This window comes from Lontra canadensis, unplaced genomic scaffold (assembly GCF_010015895.1).
Source record: "Lontra canadensis isolate GAN:19392208 unplaced genomic scaffold, GSC_riverotter_1.0 scaffold275, whole genome shotgun sequence".
Classification (NCBI taxonomy): Eukaryota; Metazoa; Chordata; class Mammalia; order Carnivora; family Mustelidae; genus Lontra; species Lontra canadensis.
Window position 1 is genome coordinate 186,712 of NW_022631269.1, and position 17,908 is coordinate 204,619.

At 44.6% G+C, this 17,908-nt stretch overlaps 1 protein-coding gene across 1 annotated transcript in view; it reads left to right on the top strand.

Moving 5' to 3' along the window:
* Positions 1 to 17,908, top strand: part of LOC116862611 (contactin-associated protein-like 3B) — an 87,009-nt gene that overhangs the window by 39,335 nt on the left and 29,766 nt on the right. Inside the window, exons 3-4 of the mRNA XM_032849969.1 lie at positions 9,650 to 9,797; positions 17,510 to 17,713. Coding sequence (XP_032705860.1) covers positions 9,650 to 9,797; positions 17,510 to 17,713 — 352 coding nt within the window. The remainder of the gene's footprint in view (positions 1 to 9,649; positions 9,798 to 17,509; positions 17,714 to 17,908) is intronic.

The window sequence follows — 17,908 nt, forward strand, 5'->3', positions numbered from 1 at the left end:
AGGGAGACCAAGGTGAGGACACAGGGGGAGGGGCTCCTAGTAGGGGGACCCTCTCTGAACCCCGAACTGGCATGAAGAGGATTTCAACCCAACGGCATTGGGGAACAGCTGCAGAAAGAAGCCTTCAAGGCGCTAACCTGACTCAAAGCAGCTGCTTCTGAGAGGTGAGGTGGCCGTGAGTCCCCTCGTCAAGGCAGATCCACTCCCAGGAGGGAGACTGAGATAAACCCACCCTAAATCCTTGCCACATCCTTTGTGGCAAGAAAAAGGCAGAAAAAGAAAAAGCTCTTTCACCTGCATAAACAAATCTTACCACAAATTCCCCCATCTCTGGTTCATTCTCCCTAAAACCCATTTGTCTTTCCTAAAGCAACTATTTGTTCTTCCCTTAGGAGCCCTGTCTCCTCCCTCTTTTCCTGCTAAATGAGGTCTAGTAAGCCTCCAGCTTCAGCCCAGAGCTAGCTTCTCCTCTCCTGTCTGTATGAACACACTTCTTCTCCTGTTCATCTGCCTCTCGTCAGTTTTGTCTAGGGCCGTCTCCAAGAGATGGGAAGTCTTCCTCCCTGACACTAGCAGGAGCTCAGACCATAATATCATCACCCCCTGTGTCTCTGGAATCCCAGATTCTAGTTTAGTCTGCATATATAAAGAGTCTAAGACATACCCTGAGATTATAAATGAGATAATCAAGCATACTGAAATACAGAGGTAAACATTTTGAAATGGAAAAGATATGGGTTGTACACAGAACATAATGCAGATTTCTTCCAATTCTGTAAAATTTTTTTGTAGGCGGAAATTTTACTGCGGAGACAAACTGTGGAGACCAATTACGTGAGTAGAATATAGTGTCACAAAACTTATCATTGAGCAAATGCAGTGTGTAGGTAATGAGAGGCGTGCTTTCTTATGCCACGTGTTGATTAAAAATGAGTGGTAAGCAGTTTACTAACAAATGTGACTTCACTTGACCTGGCTTAAGTGATTAAACCAAGCATGAGCTCCTGATGGGTCTTTCTGAAGATTAGGACCCGGGCGGATCTCTCCTCCCTGCTTCCATTTTGGAGGAGAAGGGGGGAGGGTGTCTCCAGGTGTCAGGGACTGGCATTTCATGGATCCAGCTTGCTTCCATGCTGCGGGGAGGCATGAGCAGTATTTGCTAAAATTTCCCCCAGTGCCTGGGATGTCAGCCGGAGCTTCTCTAGAACATGGTTAGTGACGGAAAGGATTCTGTGGCAGAGGGATGGCCCTGTTGTGCCTCAGGTGGGGTCCTCATGTCTGTCCATCTCTAATCACAGGGATCCCTACTAGAAAATCTGGAAAAAAAAAAAAAAGGTGGGAAGCAGTAAACGCAGAAGACAGTTACAATAAACCATAAACAGTGGCTAACTGGGGACGGAGGGGGGGCAGGAAGAGTGGCTTCTGCATTTAAGCTTTTCTACACTACTTGACTTTTCCAGCCAAAGCCATCTATGTTTCTCATTTATTTTCCATGCCAACAGCGGTTTTCCTGCTAGTGAGAACACAGACCACATTTTGTTTTTTCTTGGTATTTTTTTTTTTATTAAACAGTGTAACATGTAGCATTTGAAAATAAATTCAGAAATAATTTGGATTCATATTAATAAAAGCAAACAAAAGAGAACAACATAACAGACCAATATAGTCAAATGTACAAATGTTTGCATAGTGGCTTGAATGAAGTAGTGTTTAGTCCTACGCCTTTTCCTCCAAGTTCTCCGAAGTCTGCGGGGAGACGAACTTCAAACTTTCCGTCTAGAACTGTGAGGTGTTTGTGTTTTTGCTCTATTTGCAATAAGTTCGCCTGCTTGTTTCCTGGATGTGGGAGGAGACGGGAGACTCCTGGGTCAGAGACGGGGAGCGTGGGACTGACTTGGTTATTGGCAGGCAGCATCGCATCCTGGCCTTGGTTGCCCTTGACCTTGCGTCACAAGTGTGTCATGTGAGTGCGTCATGCCCAGGTGGATGCCTGCACACTCAGGGGCTTACGTTACAAGAGCTCCCGGAACCTGAGTCTTTTGTGCAGGAAGCAAGCCTGCCCTTCATCTGGAAGGAAAAAAAAATGATCTTACAGGGCTGCTTTCTATATAAATGTCGTTGCAAGACAGTTCAGAAGAAAAGAGTCAGGACTTCGCTCTGTGAGATGTGCAGAAATGGGAGAAACCCATGGAGAATTGTCTTCCCTCTGCTCTGGCCCCCACAGCCTTTTATCGTCCCTGGAAAACGGTGAGTCGATGTGGCGAAGGATTTACTTCATACTCATTTCGACTTACTTCTCAGATATGTATTGCTTTTTTCCTATTCTAAGCATAACTCTTGTGTCAGAGTTAATTTTGAACTCCTAGTGACCATAATCATTTTGGTTGAACAGTATTGGTGACTCAAATTTAAAATGCTAAGAAAAGAGCATTTTGGAGGGTGAGGTGTTTCTAAAATGACCAGAACAACTTTAGATAGACAATTAGTTGAAAAACAGCTATTTGATCTTGATACAACTTTTAACTTATTTGGCTAAATTCTATATAAATTAACACTTCCTTTGAATGCAAAGTTGTGCCTACCACTCAGAAGTGACTCTGATTTTTTGTATGTATGACAGCGGAATCTTGGGAGGGTGAGTGTGTTTCCCTTATAAACAGTCTAGGATAAATCCAAATATCTATTGGGGAAGAAAATTTTGAAAAATGTTTCATTTGGAACTTTCATTTCAGAATTTCATTTCGGAAAACATTTTCATTCTACTACTGCAGGACTGTTTGCTTGTTCCCCTGTATTAACATGGGCCATTTGCCTCTTAAAAATATATATTTATTTAAAGTTTATTTACTGAGTAACTTATTTAATAAACCCCAGGTGGGGCTTGAACTCAAGACCCTGAGATCAAGAGTTGCATGCTCCTCTGACTGAGCTGGCCAGGCACCTGGCAGTTAGCCTCTTGAAAGAAATGGGAAGCCACAGAGAAGGTTTCAGAAGTATTTTTTTAGTTGCCCAGTGGTATTCAGTCTCCCTCAGAAATTATTTAGAAATGGGGAAGTTTTGTTCAAGACGTTTAATTCTGGTGTGAAGTCCCCCCCTCCCAATTTATTGTGCTGCAGTTGACGTGTGACATCTCCCTGGTACTCACGGGGTCTTCCCGCCATGCGCACATTCCCTGGGGTCTCTGTGCATCCAGATTTCCTCTTGTCACGACCCAGGCTCGTCGGATCAGGACTCACTCCAATGGCCTCATTTTACCTTGATCACCTCTTTATAGACCCTGTCTCCAAACAGTCACATTTGGAAGTACGGGGGGTTCAGGCTTCCAAATATGAACTGGGGTGGGGGACACAATTCAGCCCATCACAGCAAGTTATATGGGTTCCCTACTTTAAAGACTTTTTAAAAAATTTATTTATTTGGCAGGCAGAGATCACGAGCAGGCAGAGAGGCAGGCAGAGAGAGAGGGGGAAGCAGGCTCCCTGCTGAGCAGAGAGCCCGATGCAGGGCTCGATCCCAGGACCCTGAGATCACGACCTGAGCCGAAGGCAGAGGCTTTAACCCACGGAGCCCCCCAGGCGCCCCAGGTTCCCTACTTTATAAAGTATTTTAATGTTGAATTAAATACATATGGCATCTCTTCAAGTCACGGGTACTTCTCGATGAGAAAGTACCTGTCTCATAGGATATAGATATAGATACTTTAGAAAGTATCTAAATTTGGTACAAATAACCCGTTTGATATATCATTATTTTGAACATGTGCAGGAGGCTAAGAGGATTGTGCTATTCTGCCAATAATCTGAGTTGTTAGAGAATGCCCCACAACTGTGCCTGGAGCCAGTTTATATGGGAGTCAGGTTATGTATTTAATTCTTCTCATCCGATTAACTTATTTAATTCCTCCAAGTTGCTGGCAGGAGAGGCACACTATTAAACACTCACTTGAGGCATTTCTTATAACACTAACAATACCTCCTTCTGTTCTTTGGTGTCACTCTCCAAGTACTGAAAGCTAATTCGGTTTCCAGAAAATAAGCTTGTGCCACGTATCAAACCACACACCTTTTTGCGATGTTCTGGTATTGTTTTCAATAACATTACGTTGCTTTTAGGGGAACCTGGGTGGCTCAGTGGGTTAAGCCTCTGCCTTCGGCTCAGGTCATGATCTCAGGGTCCTGGGATCGAGCCCCACATCGGGCTCTCTGCTCAGCAGGGAGCCTGCTTCCTCCTTTTTCTCTCTTCTTCTGCCTGCCTCTCCTGCCTACTCGTGACCTCTATCTGTCAAATAAATAAATAAAGTCTAAAAAAAAATAACATTACGTTGCTTTTAAAGTATGATCTTTTTGCTATTGGAAATATTTTTTCTGGCTTTTTCTCTACTTTCAACCTCCTTGCCAACACCCGTGGGCCTTCCAGATAGCTTATAAAATGTATTTCTCCTGATCACGTAAGAAGTTAGGGAAGGGAGGAGCGTTGCGAAACCCTGCTGGTTTTTCTGCAGAGTCAGACCTGTCTTGTCTTGTCTGCTGGGCTCGTATTTCAAGCCGAAGGTAAAACTAAGCAGTAAAGGCCTACAACTTCTCAACGTGTTTTAAAATACTTCATTTCAATAATATTTTGGGAATGTTTACATTATCCTTTTATACAGCTGAGATTACAGAAGCACGTTAATGAAGAGCAGCATTCGGGACCCTGTTTCCGGCACCTGCTTTGGCCCCGGGATGTGGATGAGTCCAGGGCCAGGTGCTCTGGGTTTCTGGGAGGTGTAGCTGTGCTCAGTCACGGGGCGGGTGCCCTCTCCAGGTAGAGGGAAGGTGCTGCGACCCAGAGCCGTGGTCGTCTCTTTTTGCTCAGTCACTGGTTTGACTATGTGACTTGCTTCCACTGAGTCCATGGAAGAAACCAGGAAGTGCTTACTAAGTGCACATTTTTTCCGACACACTGAGATTGTCACATCAGAAGATGTGCATCAGGCGCCTGTCTGGTTGTTTTAAGTGAGAATGGAGATAATTTGTTCACTTTCCAGGACACTGTTGAAGTCAACTCATCCGCACGAGTCAAACTCTAGCGCTCACCTCGCATGAGGCGCCTGGCTGACTGACACCTAAGGGGTCAGGCCCTCCCTCGGGGTCATACTTCTGACATCCCAGTCCAGCTCACTCAGTAAAACGACAGGAGGAGGATTTCCTTGATTTATCTATGTGTAAATGTTACGGTACTTTCTAGTTCACTCAAATATTAAAAATAATTCATAACAAGATCACTTACTTTAAAGCAACTGACTACAACTTTGATGTGGTCTAACTACAGGAAATAATTTTAGTACGTCCTTTCATGGTCTGTGAGCCTCTGGAAATAATGGGGACAAAATATTGTTTTTAATAGTAACAGTAATTATTATTATTCCCCCCATTGCTCATGAAGAAGCTGAGATGCGGGGAAATTTAAGCATCTTGTCCAAGACCATCATGGCCCCGTAATTAAAATGGCCAGAATTAGAGCTTGGGGATTCTTGTACACTCTCTTGATCCCAGCAACATCCTTCCTCCTGCCTCAGAGGTCTTAAAATAAAATGAACAGCGGTGAGTGAATAATGAAGCTCGGGTTTCCTAGGGGCCTGCAGATGAGGCGTAATATTTATTATTTTTTTAAATCACCAAGACCTGTTTCTATAGGCAACACCGCTTGTGTTTGGAAAGAAGGCATTGGTATAAAAGCCAACCTCAGGACACAGACATTTCAAACCTGAGATGACAAATACATAATAGGCATCTTGAAGGTCATTTGCTGACCCCAATGCGGAATCGTGATGACTCAGTTTACATCCGAGACCATGGCTCCGAGGGAGTCTCCCAATGATCCCTTCTCCGGATTTGGAGTCTACTAACGTGACTGCTAACTAAATCAGTGCAGAGCTGGCAGCTTTTCAGAAAATTCACCGATTCCTAAAACAAATTATCTCGGAAACATGTTTCTAGCACGTGAGCGGAGCCCAAGCTGTGGACTCGGGTACCTTCAACCTAACTAACGTGGAAACGGAAGACTTCATCAGACATCGTCTGCTCCTAATAGTGGACGAAGGATTCAATGTGATGCCTTAAGTGACCGGATGAGTCCGTGTCCAGATGGAGTGTCCCTGTGATCAGTCGTGGGGAGAGTCTCATCGGTGTGTTTCTTAATGCTAGCGAGCCAAGAGGGATGCCAGAAAGACAGGCCCATGGAACTCCTCCCACTAACTCATCAATATTCTAAGAGAGGTTTTCTTGTTCTTACTTTACACATGAAAATTCTGGCTTCCCCGAGGTCACTCCTGTCACGAGAGATGGGGAAGCTGGGGTTTTCATCTTCCCACTTACTAGAGCACAGAGTGGGCCTTCGTTTCTGCAAGTTTGTGTGGCCTGTTCACACAGATCTGTTCTGGAAAACCAAAGCAAAAGTACATATGGCAAGGAACAGATCACACCACCTCCTAAGAGATAAACACTAGCTTCACCAAAATATATGGGATCATTTCAGTAATGAGCCCTGAAAGTGACAGTGACATGCTAGTAGGGATCTGTCTTGTGCCAAAGTCATTTCATTTAACTTCTGTATCTTAAAAGAAATGTGTGATTGATTTGTACCCAAAGGGACTGGTGATAGTTCTCTGTAAGACAAAAATAATGTGATTCCTTAAAATTAGAATGAATTAACATGGTCACAGAGCTGTGCACACATACATACGTTCCAATATCTGAATGTAATTAAAATTGTGTGTGACAAATGTTTCATATACAGATTCCCAGAAGTTTTAAAGAATGCCTTCTGATTCTCCTATTTTCATAGACTATTAAGACATTATTGCCACTTGAAATATTCCTTAAATAGTATTCTTTCTAAATTCCATTAAAACAGCACTAGAAATTCCTTTTGCTATATGGCGTGGTCATCACACAGTCTGAGTGACGGTGTCCAGAATTTACCTTCCATGGACAAAGTGCTTCAGAAGGAAGTAATGATATCCAAGGAAAATAAAACAATTTGTTCAAGTACCTTTCCTAGTTTTTGTCAGTTACCCTCAGATAAACATGGACTTCAGTTCTGAGGTTGAATTGTAACCTTGGCATCACAGTGAATGTGGGAGCCGGCGGTGATCTGCACGTCTCGGGTCTTGATCCTGAGACAGAGTGTAAGAACGGGATGCAAAGTTGGACAGACGCGCAGCCTCTGCCAGATGCGCCCGCCATAACCAAAATGGCAGCCAAGGCTGAGGCCACAGTGGCTGGTGCTCGTGGACTGCCTACCTCCAGGCAGGTGTGGGAACATGATTGTCAGGTATTATCTCACGTAATAGCTCCTCAACCTTCAGAGTTTGCTGGACCAAGCTGGTTTTGTGGATGAAGGCAGTGGGTCTGGGAGCCTGTAATAACAGGAGCGTGTGCTGGACAGTGGTGTGTTGGTACAAAGCAGCTCCTACCCATGCCAGCCTGCAGTTTCTGCAGGAAGCTGGGGGCAGGGAGGGCACATTCCCGACTTTCCATTCGGAGCACGGAGGCAATGGAGAGGGTTTGCCTGCTCTTGGTGTAAGGGTTGTCGATCCTTGAAGAGCAGGTGATGTTGGACAGAGATGGTGCTTCCACTGAGCAAGAGAGGCTGGAAGGCTTCCCAGATGATGTTTTTGTTCACTAGCCAAGAGAAAGTGTTATAGGGTCTGAGACTGGCCCTGATACCACATTTGAGTTTTCTGTATTCTTGGTTCCATCTGTTCCTACCTGCTTGTTGTGGCTTAGAAGCCCGAGTAGTCATAGGGCTTGGTTTGGTTGGGTTTGGGTGTTAAGCCAGGTCTAGGGTTTCACAAAGCAAAACGACAAGATGTGCATTCTTTTTGGCCCAACTATGAGATTTGCTCCCGTGCAGCGTGAGTATACCTGACCCTTTTAACTGTGGTGGGAGGCGGAGTGTGTCCTTCTGATGCAAGGGAGCATAAGAAAGGGTCAAGTCTTCTGTTCCTCATTTTGTTACTATTATATGAAGGAGTATTACGAGAACATCTTTGGCCCTCTGGATGGTAAAACTTGGAGAGATCAAAGAACACAGAACTTGAACTTTTGATGGGGGGTTCCAAAGAACTGATAGCACTGATTTACTAGTTGACATCGGTTTTTAGAAGGGATGCACCATAGCTGTCTGTTTTCAGAGCATAGACTGGTAAGGTCCTTGGACGGGGCAGCATTTTCCACTAAGACGCTGTGTTACGATTGGAAACCCTTAGGCTGTTATGGCTTTGCTGTTGCATAGGTCCTCTGGGAAAACGGATGGACAGTCTGAGGAAGAGTCGATGGAATCAGTTTTAAAAGGGTCTGTACAGTGTCGGGGTCGACACTGACACCAAAGAGCAGGAAGAGCCCGTCGAAATCCTGTGCGAAGGAGGCTAGCGGAGGTTCTGGGGCCCAGGTGGCAAGACAGAGGAGCCCAGCGTCTCAGGGGACTTCGCAGGCGCAAATTGTCTACACGAGAGCCGTGGTCCTGTGGCTCACACTCCAGCTTCTGGAAGATCGCTGTGTGGGAGTTAATGCTGAGGAAGGCAGGACCGTGGGGGTGAAGGAGCGGATTTGCCACAGGGGTGACTAGGTCCATGCCATCGGAAGCCCACCCACCTTTTTCTCCCCGGACGCAAGTATGGAGCACTTCAGGAGCGTTCAAGAGAGGTTGCGGGTCAGGGCGGAGAGGCTGCGTGGGGACGCGCTTCCTGGTGCTGGAGTCTGTGCTCTGTTCTCGCATTCCTCTCGCATGTATGTGTTACCGTTGAGAAACCGAGCAAATCATTAGTGACACAGCTGTCTGAAATAGATTAAATCATTAGTGATATGATCGATGTGTGTATATGCGAGCATCACCCGTTTTTGGGTTTCCCCATATGCTGATCTTCACATGAAATCAACGCGGTGAGAAACGAGTCACACGTCCCCTGTAACAACGTCCATTGTGCTCACGCTGGCCCCCTCTAGCCTGAGGCCAGGTGCCTGTGTCTGAGCAAGGGCACCCCTCTGTCTTGTGGATCTCCCCAGTGCTCCTGAAATGTGGCTATCTTGGGGGCAGCCTGACCGCACACTAAGAACACTGCGATTGAAATCCAAAGCCCAGAATCTAGTCGTGGCCATGCCGGGTAGCCGCTGTCCTACTGCCGCAGACTCTGTACTTTCTTGGACTTCGGTTTTGCCTTTATAAATGAAGGGTTTGGAACTAGAACCCTGTGTAGGTCCCTCCCAGCGCTCATACCCGAGTTGAGGGTTCTTCCTGCTTGGATGGCAAGTTAACATCGTGCTTGATTGCCTTGGATGTGGGATGCAGGAGAGCGTCTCCACTGCTTAGGGATGAGGGAAATGCTTTAGGGGAAGAGCAAGCCTTCAAGGGCGGCAGGTTTACACCCAGCTTACTGGTGCCGCTGAAATGTAAATCACCCTGCAAATGAGGAAAGCTTAGAACAGTGGTGACTAATCCAGGCCCTCAGGAAGGGTGGTCACATCCCTCTTAAACATTAGCAGACTTTCTGTGAAGCAGCCAGGCTTTTGCATAAGAACACAGTGAAGCCTCTGTCCTAAGCCACAGGAGAAGAGCTGGGAGCTCTGAGTTCTGCAGACACACTGATCCTTTCTCCGTTCTCTCCCAGGGTTTTCCAGGAAACACAAACGCGGACAGCGTGGTGCATTACCGACTGCAGCCTCCCCTCGAAGCCAGGTTCCTGCGCTTCCTCCCCTTAGCCTGGAGCCCCAAGGGCAGGATCGGGATGAGGATAGAAGTGTACGGATGCACGTACCGTAAGTGCTGTTTACCCATCTCCCCGCCCCAAAATCAGTGACAGAGGGACATGCTCTCATGGCCAGGCTGAAAACCGAGCTTGACTTGTTTCTGACTTTTTAGGCATCTCTGTGTGTTTTGTGGAAAGCCTAGATACTGCTGTCTTTAGTTACTTTAGGTGAACATAGAGGTGGGCCCGAACTGAGCCTCGGAATCTGAGAGTCCCAGGAGAGAGCGGGGTACCTGTTTTAGAGTGGGTGCGTCATCCAAACAATGAGGTCCAAGTCAACCACAGCAATTCACTGTGATGGATGGTGTCGTTCTTGGGCACTGAGGTGACCCTGGTGTGGGGACGCAGGGGACAGCCGGTGATCTTGTTTTCCCCATAACCCAAAATGACTCTGGGCTTCTCCCATATTCGCTGCTCAAATCCCCACTTTCCTCGACGTGAACCCTTGTTTGAACATCACTTATGTGTTGTGTCTTCCCTCTTTTCCCCACTGGTGAGCAGAGGGACAAAAGTCACAGCCAGTGTGAGCGTGAACACAAGCAGAAATGCTTCAGTGACGTCTGTGGGGAAATCAACTCTACCGTTGCCATTTTGATGATTTGGAATATGCTGGAATTTTTTTAATGAGCACAAAAAGAAAAAAATATTAAAGAAAAATTTCTAGAAAACTGGAGAATAACACAAAGAGTCTGTTGGCTGGGAACATCGTGGGAGGCTGGGTTTTTGGCCACACCTCATTTCGCACCTGAGCAGAGCATTAGCTTTGCCAAAAAGTGTCTGTGAGGTCTGTCACAGGCGGAATGTTTAATATGTCAGATCCTACCTAGCAGACGTTTTCTCATTCAACAACCAGACCGGCCAGACGGATCTGGTATGGCCTCGAGGGAGAAGAACTTGACCGTGGAGACATGGAGATGTTTGCAAGAGCTATTCCATACTGGACCTATGATTTAATAACCCCCAAATTTGGTTCTCATAACTACTATTATGCAGGCTTTCATTTCTTTGTTCCCTCACGTGCCATGTCAGAATTTATGGGACACTTGCTGTTTGCAAAGAACTGTGTTAGGGACTGGATGTAGGGGGTCCTTCTAAAATGATTGGTTTTCTTTGTCAGGATTTTATGAGAAGTCATAAAATTGTACAAAACAAGTGTAAAATATTGGAACACGATCCTGGGAACTAGGAAGGAGGGTGGTCAGTCAGTTTTCTGAGTGAAGGGCTTGCGGAGTGAGCTGGGGTAGGGAGGGGCTTCTGGAGGGAGGAAGACAGGAGCGTGCACACAGTGGCTCTGGGACTCTGGGCTTCTGTGGTCTTGGGGTGCAGGAGGGTGTGGGTGCTGTGGGGCACAGGGAGCCGCTGCAAAGCAAGGATACCATCGCCCCTTTGCTGATCCCACAGGCAGGGAGACCTTCTGGAGGTGGAGCTCACCGTCCCAGAAGCGACTCCATCCTAGATTCAAGCGTCCCCTTTGGCCTCAGCTCCACCATCTTCCTGAGCTCTGACAGGTTCTGCTTTCACTCCATTTCCAAACACTGTCTCTGTGTTGGTCTTTCCATGCAACATTCAGCGGAGATGGTTTCGCGATGCTGCCTGCCCTTTCCCCCTGCTTTCCATGGGCCATCGCCTTCCCTCCTTTTGTGTCTGAGCTCCATGAACGTGCTCACTGTGGCAAGCGGCTGGGACACCCGAGACTCCGTTTTCTCTTTGATCCCATAAAATCAGCTTCTCCTTCCTCCCATTACTCTGGAAACAACTTCAGGTTTACTGACTTCAAAGCAGAACAAGGTCTTTGATGGCGATTTGCCGTTAGCCTGATGTTCTTCGTGAGGTGGTACCACCTCCTTGGGGGAGAGGTCAGTCCCAGGGAGATCAAAGCTGCGGGCCTGGTCCCGGGAAGGACCTGCATGCACCCTAAAGTCAGCAAACACCAGCTGTGCACCACGGGGGGCTCCTAGCCTAAAACTGTGGACCGATAACAGTCACAGTGACTGGCAAAACTATGTGGCGTCCGTGGTTTACTAGTGGGGCTTCTGTCTTGTCTTTATTCTTACTATTAATAAGAGCAATTGTTCAAGTGTAGAGCTTTGCACTTTGTTTTTGACAGTAATTGTATATGATATGATTTATAGCCCAAAGTGATAATTATTGCCCCCCACCCCCATTTCTAGTCTCACTGCTCTGTTGATATTGAGAACATGTCCAGATTGCTTATCTTGGCATATAATGTCTCTTAGATGCAGTTTCTCTCTCTGGTTTCACTTCTTTAAACTCCAATTACAATGATATCTGCTGTTCCTAAAAACACCAGGCATTCTTCATGGCTTCCTGGGGTGGCACACACACGTTCTCTACCTGGAAATCCCTCCCTTCCCCCAACTCCTAGACTGCACGTGGAGTGTGTGTGAGCTCTTCTTAGAGTCCCATGCCCACCAGCGGCCCCGCGGAAGAGGTCGTCCAGAGCCATATTCCCCACGGACTTGTTCTAGGTTTTGTATCCCACTCTGAAAAGGTTTCCGTTTAGGTGTCCTCCGCTTTCTTAAATTTTCAGTAACATTTACACACTCTGATCAGTTTCACGTTGACATCCTTGACGTAGGTCTCTGTAAACCACAGACACCGACACTGGCCCCAGGTCCTCCTTCATTTCTTTCTTGACTGTTATTCTTCCCTGGGGCGTCTTCTGCTCCTTCTTTTCCACTTTGACAACTGTGTTCATGGTCAGTGTCTTCTCAAGTATTCCCTTGAGCTTGTACTAGTCCCATCCTGTGGTGGTGTAGTGTCGTCTTGTGTTCATTAGTGTGTTGTTTGTCTGAATAAGGGAAGAGAGAGAGAAGAAGGGGAGATCAGAAGGGGAGAAGAGGGAGGAAAGGAGTGCATGAGTCTTTGGGAATACGGACTATGTAGGCACAGAATGGCCAACACCATGGGGACCTACCAGTCTTCCCCGTGACACTCTGGTCCTGTGTCAAGTCAGGCATGAAAATAAAATTGGGAGTAAAACATATAATTGGCCATTTTAAAACATTGTATTTGTCTGGGGCACCTGGGGGGCTTAGTCAGTTAAGCATCCGACTCTTGATCTCAGCTCAGGTCTCTATCTCAGGGTCATGAGTTCAAGTCTCACGTTGGGCTCCACGCTGGGCATGGAGCCTAGTTTAAAAAAATTAAAATATTGTGTTTATTTAAAAAATGTACTGACTGTTACAGCAAAAATTTATAGGTTTTGTTTAGCAACCTCAAAACACCCTTGAATATTTATATATTTCTATAAATATGAATATATATGTAATATAAATACATATATGATATAAATATCATAAAAATTTAAATGTCCATAATTAATACAAGTAACCAACTCTAACATACTTTTATTTGAATAAAAACTCCAAAATAATGCATTAAATTACCTCTTAGCATCACACTTAACTTTACAAGAAGGTTCGTGAAAAATGTGTTCGTACCTAATTCAACTAATTAAATTATTGGGGTACTTGAGATGGAGGTCACTTATTATGAATCAGAATGGGAACCAATAGTTTTGTCCATTGCAAGAGTGCAGAATCTACCTTCCAAATGGAAAATGTGATATGATACTTCATCGAAAATACGAAGTGTTTTTCCAGTTTATATGATTTCAATTTGTAATTGTTAGTTTTCTTAACTGGGGCTATATTTTGATGCTATCACCAACATGGGCGTGAAGGTGAGGGAACCTCTACTTCTATAGATGGGCTGTCCCCTATCTGCACTTGGAGGGCTAGCTGCTGCAAACTCGCTAAGCTCAGTCTTCTCTGTCCCACAATACGATGTTTTGGTTTAATTTTTTAAAAAATCTATTGCCTTTAAAAATGGTGTATGAGTCACACATGTTTAAAAATGTCATTTTATGGGGGCGTCTGGGTGGCTCAGTGGGTTAAGCCTCTGCCTTTGGCTCAGGTCATGATCTCAGGGTCCTGGGATCGAGCCCCACATCCAGCTCTCTCCTCAGCCGGGAGCCTGCTTCCCCCTCTCTCTCTGCCTGCCTCTCTGCCTACTTGTGAGCTCTGTCTGTCAAATAAATAAATAAATAAAAATCTTAAAAAAAAGTCATTTTATGTTTAGTGACGTGTCCGTTTGTTTTCAGATATTTAAACTCATTCATGAACGTTTGTAAGTGAACAACATTCTGTAGAATTGATTCTCTTTGACGAGGCCTGAAACTGAGTTTCCAGTGCACACATTCCCGTTGTAAGTCGTCCCTGTGACAGGCGCACTCTTACTTATCACGTGGGCCTCACGTTTGTCATGAGGGGCTTCTTGATCAACAGTATGGCCCGTTGTTTCAACCGTGTTGGCTGCTTTTGGGTGCCTACCTGTAAACTGAGTGTGACACATGCCATATGAGTGGTAAGGTCTTACCTTCTTTCTTCCCCGACACTTTCCCAGAGAAGACCGCCCCCGTGCTCCACTTCCTCCTTCCTGACTGTGAGCTTCCTTGTCTCTAGTTTCCTAAGCAGACCACAGTAAGACTAGGCTATTCCTGGTGAAATGTGTTCTTTTCATGATAGCTGAAGTGAGAAGGTGAGGGGAGCACTGTCAGCTCTGGGAAGGCCAAGCCTTGTCTGTCCTCTTGGGTTTCCTCACAGCATCCCAGCACCTAGTGGGTGCTACACCCATGTTAAATGAAAATACAGCTGTACTTGGGGGAACAAATGGAAATTAAGTCAGGGCAGTGTGGGGGTAGGGGAGGAAGGGAATATGGAGGAAAATGGTCTTTTAGTAACAAAACTGTATTTTCCAAAGCCAAACCCCTGCCAAGGCAGTTTCTGAAGCTACGGAAAATGGCCCGTATAAAACCAGTCTTCTCTGATATTCCACAGGAGCCAGAATATTTACCTATTTTTTGACCGCATAAATATAGATTCATGAAAAGCGACAAACGAGGTATATTGAATTATGCAACAGGCAGATCAACAAAAATAATTAAATTTGTGATTCCATTCTAAAATAGGGGTTTTTTTGTGTGTGCCAAGAGCTTTCTTTATTCTGTCTTGATTTTTTTTTTCATAAATACAGTTCTTTCTGACTATAAAGTTGGTATTCAACTTACTCATCCTTCTAGTCCTACCATGGTCTGACTGAATCCTCTCATTTTTATTTATTTATTTATTCATTCATTCATTTCATTTTTATCTATTTATTTATTTATTTATTTATTTATTTAATTTATTTTCAGCATAACAGTATTCATTGTTTTTGCACCGTACCCAGTGCTCCATGCAATCCGTGCCCTCCCCAATACCCACCACCTGGTTCCCCCAACCTCCCACCCCTCTGCCCCTTCAAAACCCTCAGGATTTTTAATATTTAAATAGAAGGATACCCACATGTCTTGCGGTGAGCTGATTCTTATCACAGCCACTTGTAAGCAGCCAGGAATCTGGCTCAGAAAGATCACTGGCTAATGGCACTGAATGCGGGATGACAGGTGTCTGTAAAGGGCCAGACAGCACACATTTTAGGTCTGTGGGTATCTGTGCTCTCCACCACAATTCTTGTTTTTTCTTTTCTTTTTTTTTTTTATTTTTTAACGAAACTTTAAAAATTAGCTCATGAGGCCGTACAGGCTGCAGAGTGATGTGGGTCATTTCAGATGAAAAGAAAGCAGCCTCACATTCCAGACTTCTGAAAGCAATTCCTCATTTTTATCTGTGCTGTTTTAACTCCTCTCCACTGAGCTTACGTTTGTTACCATTTAAAATTTTAGTGAAACCAACAGGACTACTACAAGATATGATATTTGAAGTGGTTTTGTTTTACGCCATTGATGACATCTCTAGATTATAACTCAGTCCCCTTCTAGGCTTAGAGAACCTGTCAAAACACATGTTAAATATGCCTCATAAGATAGAACGTGATGATTAGCTTGTGGTTGATTGTTCTAGGTACGAGTGTTAGGGAGCTCACTGGAGAGGAAACAAAAGGATTTTCAGCCCATTATTTTGTGTTTCTATAAATCCAATAAATTTTTCACTACTCCATTTTGCCTAAGGGGAATGTTCCAGGAAATATAATCTAGGTTCTATAGAGCAGTGGTTCTCATATGTAGTCACCAGACCAGCGGCATCGACATCGTCAACATCGCTAGGGGACATGTTAGAAAAGCAGACTCTCAGGTCCCACCCCAGGCCAGCGGAGTCGCAGTTCTGGGATGGGGCCGGATTCTGTGCTTACCCAACACGCCAGGACGTCCTCATCCCTAGAAGACCAAATGTTACTCTTATAAAGCTATAACAGCAACAGGGAAGCTGGGGACAAACCTGATCTGATCAAAAGAAGCCTGATAAAATCATTTGTGGACCAAACGATTCTTCTTCGCTAACTCCAGAAGGGACATCATTCGAATTTGACAAAGGGATATGTTTTTATCAGACATTCATTTAACTATGCAATGGCGAATAATTGCTTGTTTCCATGATTTTTAGACACACAGCTGTGTTTATATATTTTCCACCATGTATGGGAACCAGAATCAAACTCCTGAATTTTCAGAAGGTGTTTGCATGAAATAAAGGATTCCTTAGAGTTGTGAACATAAAGGGTTTACTGTAAATATTTTAGTTCGTCTGAATGAAATGCAGGTCCTAATGTACATTGGCCCCAGGCTTTTGTGAAGTTAAATAAACCCAACATCGTATCATTGGCTCAGAAGACATCAGCTTCCTGTTTCTTTGGCTTCTTCTTGCACCTTCATTTATTGCACACACACATTTGAAAAAACCTCTTTTTCAAAAATTTGAGTGCAGCGTACACACAACGTTACTTTAGTGTCAGGTGTACAACATGGTGATTTGATGATTTTATGGGTTGTACAATGTTCACCACCAGCGTGGCTGCTGCACATCCCCATACAACTCGATTAGAATATCGTTGACTAATTTCCTGGCCGTACCTTTCACACCGTGACTTATTTGTTCATTCCATGACCGGAAGCCGGAACCTGCCGCTCCGCCTCACCCACTTTACCCATCCTCCACCCTGTCCCTTTGATAGCCACCAGTTTGTTCTCTGCATTTATAGGTCTGGTTCTGCTTTCTGTTTGTTTATTCATTTCTTTTGTTTTTTGATTCCATGTATGAGTAAAATCATACAGTTTTTGAATTTTTAAGGCACAGTAACGTCTTGTCTTTTTACTTGTGAAATATGAGAAATATGAGAGATTCTTCTGTGTAGTATGAATCCCTTTGTGCTCTCCTGTTCTGTCTTTGGTTTCTTTGACCAGTGTTCTTTTTACGTTAATGATAAAATATAACTTTTTCAATAAAGAGAATGCAAGTGACCTTGACAGTGGGAAAAATAAGACTATCGGAGGGCTGAGGGACAATGGCAGCTTCATAGCCACGATGTGCCACCGTGGGGAGTGACTTCAACTGTTTTACCAATCTTTGTTGTTTACAGGATGAGAAGTGGCCAGTACAAAGGCAGAAGCAATTGGGCTTAGTCAACAGAAGTATTTCTAGGTGATACATGTTAGGGAAAATGTCAGAAAAGGCAAAGAGTGGAGGTTAGGGATCTCAACTACGGGTATCGGGGAGGATGGGCAGCACCGTTTTTTTCCCCTCTGCACTAAACAGACCATAGATATATTATGTGTGTGTGTGTTTGTGTCAACTTGCTCATTTCAGTGCATGAGTAAAGATGTATCTTACTTAGATTATTTTCTAATGTCTCCCACTGTAGGATCCGAGATGGTTAACTTTGATGGGAAAAGCTCCTTGCTATACACGTTTAATCAGAAATCCATGAGTCCAGCAAAAGATGTTATTTCTTTGAAATTTAAAACCAGGCAGACTGATGGAATTCTACTCCACAGAGAAGGACAAAACGGCAAACACGTCACCCTGCAGTTAGTTAGAGGAAAGCTCATCTTATCACTTAATTCAGGTAAAAAGTTCTGTGAGTGTTTTCAAAAATATGCCTCTTTAGATGGAAGTATCTTTTTATGCTTAGTTTTTCAAGGTAAGTCGCTAATTTATCCTGAAACCAGAACACTGTCGAGAAAGAAAGAAGACCCTAGAAATAATTACTCTGGAGCAAGAGGCATGAAACAGAATGGTCTGGGCAAATGGAAGCGTGGTC